Source organism: Polypterus senegalus, chromosome 6, assembly GCF_016835505.1.
Source record: "Polypterus senegalus isolate Bchr_013 chromosome 6, ASM1683550v1, whole genome shotgun sequence".
In the NCBI taxonomy this organism is placed as follows: Eukaryota; Metazoa; Chordata; class Cladistia; order Polypteriformes; family Polypteridae; genus Polypterus; species Polypterus senegalus.
Window position 1 is genome coordinate 23,683,613 of NC_053159.1, and position 10,725 is coordinate 23,694,337.

At 41.8% G+C, this 10,725-nt stretch overlaps 1 protein-coding gene across 1 annotated transcript in view; it reads right to left on the minus strand.

The window, feature by feature from the left end:
* LOC120530503 (tumor necrosis factor receptor superfamily member 9-like) overlaps nt 1-2,232 on the minus strand; it is a 38,245-nt gene extending 36,013 nt beyond the window's left edge. Inside the window, exon 1 of the mRNA XM_039754935.1 lies at nt 2,113-2,232. Within this exon, the coding sequence (XP_039610869.1) occupies nt 2,113-2,194 (82 nt within the window). The 5' untranslated portion in view covers nt 2,195-2,232. The remainder of the gene's footprint in view (nt 1-2,112) is intronic.
* Nucleotides 2,233-10,725: the final 8,493 nt, after the last annotated feature.

Consider the following 10,725-nt stretch of genomic DNA (forward strand, 5'->3'; position numbering starts at 1 on the left):
GACACATTGCCGTGAAGAAGCAGCAGGCCTGCTGGGAGTCTTCCTAGTTTTCTCTCCTTGATTGACTCCCTCAAAGAGATCATTGTGTTGGTGTAACTCTCCCCACTTATAGTTGTCTTCTGTGGCATGAACTCCTGAAGCAAAAGTCCTTCAATATCCCAGGAGACAGTTTCCATGACTTTGTCTGCAGATTTTCCTGTCTTGAACTTTTTTGGTGTGGTGACTTGTGCTTCCAATGCATTGACTCCATTTTGGACCCAGAATCTCTGTGATAGACCCAAGTCTCATCTCAATGTAAAAAAAATTCACTTGGTTTTCACTGAGCATCTCCAAGTTTTCCTGACCGCACTGACTCGTGGCCTTCTGACATGAGATCAGCATTCTTGGAGCACATCTTGCTCTGACCTTTGATGTGCCCAACTTTCCATGAATTATTTTCCAAACTGTACCTGTCGAGATGCCAATTTCCTCAGCTATTCGGGAAACCTGAATTCCTCTGTCTGACAAAAATTAAATCCTCGACTTTCTGGCACATTTCTGTGGAAGATGGTTCCACAGGCCATCCAGTGTGAGGGTCATCTTCAATGGACTCTCTACCCTACTTAAACTGCTTGCTCCAAAATTGTACTTTTTAGCATGATGGCAGACTGCAGTTCTGCATTCATGGATCTCCGTTGGCTTTTTCCCTTCTTTTGTGAGATATTTTATCACTAACCGTTGCTCCAAAACTAGCATTTTCTTACATGGTTCTCACAAGGACCCTCCTGATCTCCTGTATCTTGAAATGTCAGACTCGCACTGTGCATGAGTAACCTCGAGATATGTCACACCATTCCCAGACTTGCTTCAACATTGCTTGCTACTTTCTTTCATACTTAGGTACTTAAATTATCGATCACTCCTCGTATGTCAAAAAAAAAATTTCAAAAGAACGGGTGCAGAAAATGGATGGATGGACAGATACTATTTATTGATTAATTGAAATGGACATTTTTTCAACAGGCCTTTTCTTGCTAGCTCACACTTACCGACACCACATTACTTACTTTTTGGAGAAGTTTCTTAGTCAGAAAGCCGCTGCAATTCGCTTTATTAGACTGAAACTCTCACCACAAAGAAAAAAACTGCCAGTGTCGAGATTGCAGTAAACATCACAAAGGCTTCAATCTTGGGACCTGACAAAGAGAACGTTGCCCTAACAGCCTCACCAGCCTCCACACAGCTGACTGTAGAGTACCCCTCACCAGAGACGCTTCCTTAAAGAAAGAGCACATGGCTAACAACAGCACCCAGCACTGGCCTGAGAGACAACAAGTAAAGAGGAGAACGCTGGGTTACATCACCCGTAGGGGTCAAAGGAAAAGATGACAGTAAAGAAATAAAAATAAAAAATACAATACAATACAATTCATTTCTGTATAGCCCAAAATCACACAAGAAGTGCCGCAATGGGCTTTAACAGGCCCTGTCTCTTGACAGCCCCCCGGCCTTGACTCTCTAAGAAGACAAAAAAAAACTCCCAAAAAACCCTTTTGGGGAAAAAATGGATGAAACTTTGGGAAAGGCAGTTCAAAAAGAGACCCCTTTCCAGGTAGGTTGGCCGTGCAGTGGGTGTCAAAAAGAAGGGGGTTAATACAATACAGTGCAGTACAATACACAGAACAGACATAATCCTTAATACAGTACAAATATAAAAATTTTACAAGTACGGAGCAGAATTTAACAGTAGATTATATCACATAATAGGATTTGGATGTAGGATAACAGAATGTGGTTGGACTTCTTGTGTGCCCCCAGACTAGGCTATGTTGGCACTGCCTTACATTACATTACAGTAAGAGGCTCCGGGTACAACTTGACTTTACCAAGTGGCCCGTGCAGCACTCACACAGTTATTGTTATTATAAGTCCACTGCTGAAATAAATCCCAGCTTTTCTCCTTAATCCTATTAAACACTTGGAATTGGAACCACACAAAACCCCAAAGTCCAGTTTGTACCTTCAACCTCATTAGGCTTATGAGGAGGATCAGAGAAAAAGAGGCAAATTATCAGAGAAGAGCAGCGGCAGGCAGAGAGATAGACAGATAGATAGACATGAAAGGTGGCTCACCTGAAGAGCTTCGCCCCACGCAGGTGGTGGACTTGACGGCGAGCAGGAGGAGGAGTACGGCTACGAGCTGGCAGGACAGCATGCTCGCTCCAGTCAGACCTCAGCTCTCTGTGGCTCTGGGGTTTTGTACAGTAGTTTCCACTGTGATGTCATCTCTGTTTCTCAGCAACTCACATTCTTCTCTGGGCTGACATTTATTGGTTTTTGGTAAAAATGAAAATAGGGTGGTTGGTTTCTTTCTTTCTTTCTTTCTTTCTTTCTTTCTTTCTTTCTTTCTTTCTTTCTTTCTTTCTTTCTTTCTTTCTTTCTTAATATGTTTTACACTCTTGTTGTAAACCTTGGGATGCTTACAAGCAGATCATCTCATAAGCAGTGAAGTGCACCCTCTGTGCCATCTCACATTTTGCCCTACTGTGTCAATATGGTGAATTACTGTTTATTGTTTCTCCACTTCTAGAACCTGGGGCCAACCCTCAGTGTGGAGTTTCTCCAGGTCGGGAAGGAAGTGTCCTCCTCCTACATCTCGAAAAAGTTCAAATTGACCCGGCATGAGAGAGTGTGAGTGCGAATGTATACGTGAGTGTGCCCTGCCATGGTCTGGAGGGTCCTTAAGGGCTGTGATGGAAAAGGAATGTTAAACAAAGTAACCTCTCGGATTCTTGGGAATCCACTGCTCTGGACCAGGGCAGATGGAGAAAGAGCCTAAGGAAAGGATTACTGCTCTTGAGGTTCAAATAGAAAAGCAAAAGTGACAAATTTCAAGATCTGATGCTACTTTTCTCATCTAGACTATCTAACAGCTTTTTTTTTTTTTTGCTCTTTGTTTCACCTTGTAAAATTTCTTGTACAGTATTCCCTCCTCGATCGTGGGGGTTGCGTTCCAGAACCCCCGTGATAGGTGAAAATCCGCAAAGTAGAGACCATATGTTTGTATGGTTATTTTTATATATTTTAAGCTCTTAAAAACTCTCCCACACGGTTTATAAATATTCTCTGCACAGTTACACAGTAAAGCCTCGTTTATAGCGGTTGATCCGCTCCAGACAGATAAATGGATTTCCAAGAAGTAGGATTCTTTATTTATGAATCTAATATTTTCGCAGTTAGAGCATTGAAAACCTGTTTACGACCTTCTAAATACGTTTTTTAACATTATTAGAGCCCTCAAGACATGAAATAACACCCTTTAGTCAAAAGTCTAAACTGTGCTCCATGACAAGACAGAGATGACCGTTCTTTCTCACAATTAAAAGAATGCAAACATATTTTCCTCTTCAAGGTGCGCGTCAGGAGCGGAGAATGTGAGAGAGAGAGAGAGAGAGAGAGTAAAGTAAACAATCAAAAATCAATAAGGCTGTTGCGCTTTTAAGTATGCAAGCACCGCGATAAAGCGGCACAATGAAGGGAAGGCGCGTCTGTATCTTCTAAGCAAACAGCCACTGTGCAAACAGCCCCTCTGCTCACATCTCCTCCGTCAGGAGCAGATAATGGAGCCAATCATACGCCTCCCTGATGGTATTGCATGATGGATAAGTATCTGCCTGTATTTCTCAGAGAGAGTGAGACACAGAGAAAAGCAAACAATGAAAAATCAATACGGGCTGTTAGAGCTTTTAAGTGTGCGAAACAGCGTGTGGGAAGCATATCGTATATTATTGAGGAGTTTTATTTAATATGTAATACGTGCTCTGATTGGGTAGCTTCTCAGCCATCCGCCAATAGCGTCCCTTGTATGAAATCAACTGGGCAAACAAACTGAGGAAGCATGTAACATAAATTGAAAGACCCATTGTCCGCAGAAATCCGCGAAAAATCCGTGATATATATTTAGATATGCTTACATTTAAAATCCGCAATCGAGTAAAGCCGCGAAAGTCGAAGCGCGATATAGGGATTACTGCATTAGGAATTTGTTACTTTTCGGCAACCAATTGGGGTCAGCCATTGTACAGGTTAAAGGTCTTGCTCAAGAGCCCGGCAGAGTAGGATGTCTTTTGGGTTTAAACCAGAAACCTTCCAGATCCTTAGCCTCGCGCCCCCACTCTTCTGGATCTTGGAAGTCCATCCTTTAAAAGAGGCAGCTGACGCTGTACATGAAGCAGACCGAGGTGCTGGTATGAGAGAAGATGTAAGTGTGTGTGAGGGCTAAGAAACTGGTGTGTGTGCTGGCATGTACATCCGCTTTATACAAACCTCGTACAGAAGCTTGTCACACTAGGCAGGCGCTCAAACTCAGACATCAAACTACGAAAGAGCGTTAAGGAATATAACAATTGATATGGTAACCAAGGAGCAGCACGGTGGCGCAGTGGTAGCGCTGCTACCTCGCAGTTAGGAGACCTGGGTTCGCTTCCTGGGTCCTGATAGTGTGGAGTTTGCATGTTCTAGCCTGTGTCTGCGTGGGTTTCCTCCGGGCGCTCTGGTTTCCTCCCAAAGACATGCAGGTTAGGTGGATTGGCGATTCTAAATTGGCCCTGGTGTGTGGGTTTGCTTGTGTGTGTCCTGCAGTGGGTTGGCACCCTGCCCAGGACTGGTTCCTGCCTTGTGCCCTGGATTGGCTCCAGCAGACCCCCGTGACCTTGTGTGGATAGATGGATATCGTGACCATAGCAACAGTAATCACAGGAAGAACGCCCCAGTATCATTTCTGAAATGGCTTTATGCGGGTCACACCCTTGGTTTGTGTTTTTTCTTTTTGGTATTTTGTTTCTTTTCTTTTTTTGTTAGCTTGATTTTATCTGTTACTTGTTCAATTATAGTTCCCTGTGTCTGTTTAGTTCATGTTTTTCAATGCTCTGTAAATTAAGCTAATATGTGAATTGTTAAGGTGGGAAATGGATGTAAAAAACAAAAAAAGAGATAAGGATCGAAAGGTAGACTGGGTCTGAAACAGCTAAGCAGCAGCGACCGACGAGACAGGAAGAAGCGTTATAATGGAAGGTAAGAAGGCTTAACAAAACACAAGGGAAAATAAAAAAAACTAGAAGTTCACAAAACTTATGGATGAACTGAGTGGCAGTCACACCAGTGTCACCAAGCAGGTGACAATTAAAAAGGAACAAGAACAAACCTAAATTTTACCTGATGCACAAAAACAGTAATTATTATTTATTGAATCCAAAATCTTGGACATTGTGTGCAGTGCTCCATCATTCATCATGTTGGTAGAAATCTTGGTGTCACCCTTTGAAATAAAGACAAGATGGCCATGGCCTCATTAGACAAAACGTAATCTACTCTGTGAGGTGTAGTGGTAAAGACTTTGGACTTCAGACCCTGAGGTTGTGGGTTTAAAATCCCACTACTGACACCAAGCGACTTGCCTGTGCTCCAAATGGAAAGGCAAAACTTGTATCTCTCAGATCTTGTGTACCGCCTTAATTAAAGGTGTCAGCCCAATAATGTGTAATAATAATCATAATAATAATAATGGATTATGGAAATTAAGTTAACCGCTATGACAATACCTGTCTGACACCCCTCACTGCTGATTACAGGTGCAGGCTCAGCATTGCACTTTAAGGGAAAGTGGGATTTGCAAACATACAGTATGTATGGAACCAGAGTTGTATGAACATCTGAAAAAATGAATAAGATTAACAAATACGAATTAAAAATAAAAAAAAATGCCCAACAGCTCCTGAAAGCACTGGGTGTAAATTCTGCAAAATATGAATTTCTTTAGGAGACTTCCCTTTATTGAGATTGAGATCTAAAACCTGAAGAGCTGAGAAAGTGGACTGTCTTTTTTTTCCTTCATAATCTTATATATAAACATCTACGCGTGGAAATGTGTGTGTCTGTCTGTCCGGCCCGGAAGTGCGAGGCTACCCGGAAGAATGATACACAGTGGCTACAGCCACTAATACACAAATGAGGCAAGAGAGTCTGTAAAACGAAACCTCCAAAGAGAGAGAAACTCGCTTAGCTGCTGACAGACAACAGAGGTGAGCACATCGACAAAACAAAACCTCAGAGAAAACGCAACCTCACTTAGTTGCTGATAGACAACCAATTCCATTGACTGATTGAAGTTTCAGAATCCATGGTTTCTCAGAGCCTGGGCTTTTTACAGCATGGGCTTACACAGCTAGTATAATATAATCTTTATATATAATATGCTACCGAGGTTGTCCGTTTTTCTGTCCAGGATTTTAAATCACCTGTAGCTCACAAACCGTTTGACCTACTGACCTGAAATCTGGTACACATATACTACGTGACATCTACTATCTGCTTTTGGAGTGATGATTGACCTCCAAGGTTATTCCTCTTTTTATTTGTATTGTATGTTATTGTACAATCATCATGCGGCGAATGTGTACGGGCGCTGTTCTCATCCCTACCACCTTCGCCATCACTTCTCTACTTCTTCATATCTTAAATCATTTTTGAGGCACATTGAAGAATTAAGTGCCAGTTTAAGTGAAAAATGAAAGAAACGTACTAAGTCATTGCAACACAAACACTGACTTAATCAGTTTTAACTCGAAAAGGTGCAGAAGAAAGAAGAGAAGAAGCGGGCCACTAGGGTGGAGAAAAGAAGAGCTGCTCAGGAAGCAGCAAGCGCATCAACCTCTGAGCAAATGAATGCTAAACGTACAGAGAAAGAGGATGAAAACTATAAATGCTCAAGTCAAGTGTATTCACTGCACATTATCATGCAGTGCGCCGTTATTGGTAGTATAATATAATATAATATCCATCCATTATCCAACCCTCTATATCCGTACTAGAGGGTCACGGGGGTCTGCTGGAGCCAATCCCAGCCAACACAGGGCGCAAGGCAGGAAACAAACCCCAGGCAGGGTGCCAACCCACCGCAGCACACACTGGGGACAATTTAGGATCACCAATGCACCTAACCTGCATGTCTTTGGACTGTGGGAGGAAACCCACGCAGATATTATATTATATTATATTATATTATATTATATTATATTATATTATATTATATTATATTATACTAGCAAAATACCAGCTTGCGGAGAAGTAGTGTGTTAAAGAAGCAATGAAAAGAAAAGGAAACATTTTGAAAATAACGTAACATGATTGTCAATGTAATTGTTTTGTCACTGTTGTGAGTGATGAGTGTTGTTGTCATATATATATACACATATATACATACACACATACATACATACACACACATATATACACACACATATATATATACATACATACACACATACATACACACACACATATATATACATATACATACATATCTACATATATACACACACAGCTATTTCGTATCAGTGCAATACGCTGCTTGTTAAAACGGATGACTCCCGCTCTTACGTGCAAGTCTGCGTGGATATTATGAACTATCGTATTTGTTCAAGTTCTATTTAAATTTTAAATAGAAGGAATTTTTATTTAGTCGACAGAAATATCTTTGGTAGGAATGGTAAAAACAGACAGGAATATTATTTGTGAATAAATCAACTCAAACCTTAAACAACTTATAATATTTTGCTCTCCATAAAAATATATCCTGTCTAAATTATACAAGTTAGAAATAAAGTAAACGTTAAAAGAACAAACATTCAAATTTCTTTACTCTTATGTAATTTTATATAAAAAATAAACTTAGATTTTAAATATCCCAAAAGATTTTGCTCTCCATAAAAATATATCCTGTCAAAATTATACAAATTCAAATATGAACATGCTGCATAACAAAACCTAGAAATATAAATAAAATGTGTTCCTTTCTGCAATAACAAATCAAATCATTCAGTTGTCTTTGCTCATATGTCATTTTAGAGCTGGACGCCTGGCATCTTTTTTTGGCAACAGGTTCGTTTCTGTTTGGTGTGAAGTTCTGTGTTGTGGAGATTCTCAGGATGGATTGCAGGTGCTCATCAGTGAGGCGACTCCTGTGTGCCGTTTTGTTAGTCTTCATCACTGAGAAGAGCTTCTCACACAGATATGTGCTACCAAACATGCACAAGGTTCGAGCCGCATGTAGACGGACTTTTTTTGTTCTTCAAAGTCACCAAAGCGCCGTGCAAACTCAGTGCGCTCAGTTTATCAGCAAAGTGCGTGTTGGGAACACCGTAGTGACAACTTGGTTTAACATTACTTGGCAACAGGGAAAGTGGGGCAAGGTGCACTGGTGCATTTGTGTCTCCCATAAAAGCAGCTTCACTTGAAATCACTTTGTGATTGTGCACGGGTAAAAACGTCCGCTGAAGTGTCAGATTCTTATTTAATTCTTCTGCTTTCTGTATCTTCTGCATTGCATTGAGGTTACCCTGATGTTTTGTCTCATAGTGCCGTTTTAGATTAAATTCTGTAATTACAGCCACATTAGCTCCACAAATGAGACACACGGGTTCAGTAAACATATACTCAGCCTCCCATCGGTTTTAAAGGCTCTATTTTCAGAATCAACTTTTCTCTTCAGCATCGTGTGAGCTAGCTTCGCAATAACTTGCAGCATCATAAGGTAGACTTGATTAACGCGGTAAGTGTTCGGCAAGGCAGCTGAAGCGCTGCATTATGGGATCTGTAGTTTATTGTGTTACCAGCGCTTCATATACCCGGCCATTAATAACAATAATACAGTATATAAAATGATCTCGGGCGGATATAATTACACGCCGGGCCGGATGTGGCCCGCTGCCCTTGAGTTTGACACATATGGACTAAATAGAACTTGAAAAGATATATTTCTTTAAATGTGATCGCGCAATTCAGATAGAGTTGACGCGCACTACAGCCTGCATGCCTCAATAAGTCATCCTCCCCTCGCTCTTACTTTTTTACCGTTCATCTAATGAATACACTGAGTATGGCTTTACCAAAACAATCATTGATGGCAAATAAAGTATCCATTATTCGAGTATGTAGATCGGGATATATATATATACATATATATATACCCGCGTATCGCAGCGGAGAAGTAGTGTGTTAAAAAGCTAGAAAAAGAAAAGGGAACATTTTAAAAATAACAATTCAATTGTGTAATTCGGTTTTTGTTCAGCGCTCTTTGGAACTGTTGCCTTTTATCTGTGCACTGCGTCAGTTCACATGAGCCACTCGGTGTACATGCATCGAAGGTTCCCAGCTGTGCTGGTGCCATCTGGTGCTATGTCCATGGCTGTATTTAATGTTACCTTAGTCCTGGCACTTAAAACTTTCTCTCGCAGTTTCGCTGAGTTTGTGTCAAACACCACCCTGACCATCTCATCTTCCTCTCCATAAGCACAGTCCTTCACCCGTGAATATTTACCCGTGGCAGTTTGCTATTGGATTGCCGCTGACGGACGGCCTTATATGGGCAGGCACTAAATTACAAACGCCAGCGGCAGCCTGTCTATGAACTTAATTTAAAGTGTAGGTTTACACCGTGCTTTCTTTCCGAGGTAGCAGCACTCATGAATATGGTTGTATATGTCACTCGCTCGCTTCTTATTGTTTCGCTGCCTTCTCAATTATATAATGCATGTTTTCTTCAGCGCTTTTTGGAGGTCTTCCTGGTTTTCTATGTGCTGCGTGATTACGTGGGAGGCATGATGATGTCACACGAAACTCCGCCCCCACCGCGTTTCTCATCTCCATTACAGTAAATGGAGAAAAACCGCTTCCAGTTATGACCATTACGCGTAGAATTTCGATATAAAACCTGCCCAACTTTTGTAAGGAAGCTGTAAGGAATGAACCTGCCAAATTTCAGCCTTCCACCAACACGGGAAGTTGGAGAATTAGTGATGAGTCAGTGAGTAAGTGAGTGAGTGAGTGAGTGAGTGAGTGAGTGAGTGAGGGCTTTGCCTTTTATTAGTATAGATTATATTATATTATATTATATTATATTATATAACATGATGCACTGGCATCCTGTACAGGACTGAGCCTACCTTTTAGCCTAGTAACAACAAGACAAGATCCAGTCCAGCATTTCCCTGAAGTAGATTTAAAAGGTTTCAGAGTGCTGTAATATAATATAATATAATATAATATAATATAATATAATATAATATAATATAATATAATATAATATAATATATATAAAATGGCACCAGGACACCCTAGGCCTCAGGTCGATGATCGACTTTGTGGTCGTGTCGTCGGACTTGCGGCCACATGTCTTGGACACTCGGGTGAAGAGAGGGGCGGAGCCGTCAACTGATCACCACCTAGTGGTGAGTTGGCTTCGATGGTGGGGGAAGATGGCGGTCAGGCCTGGTAGGCCCAAACGTGTTGTGAGGGTCTGCTGGGAATGGCTGGCAGAGTCCCCTGTCAGAAGTAGCTTCAACTCCCACCTTCGGCAGAACTTCGACTACGTCCCGAGGGAGGTAGGGGACATTGAGTCCGAATGGGCCATGTTCCGTGCCTCTATTGTTGAGGCGGCTGACCGGAGCTGTGGCCGTAAGGTGGTCGGTGCCTGTTGAGGCTGCCATACCCGAACCCGTTGGTGGACACCGGCGGTGAGGGATGCCATCAAGCTGAAGAAGGAGTCCTATAGGACCTTTTTGTCCTGTGGGTCTCTGTAGGCAGCTGATAGGTACCGGCAGGCCAAGCAGAATGTGGCTTCGGTGGTTGCTGAGGCAAAAACTCGGGCATTCATTCAAGATTGCCAGGGCTGAATCTTATGGACAGGGT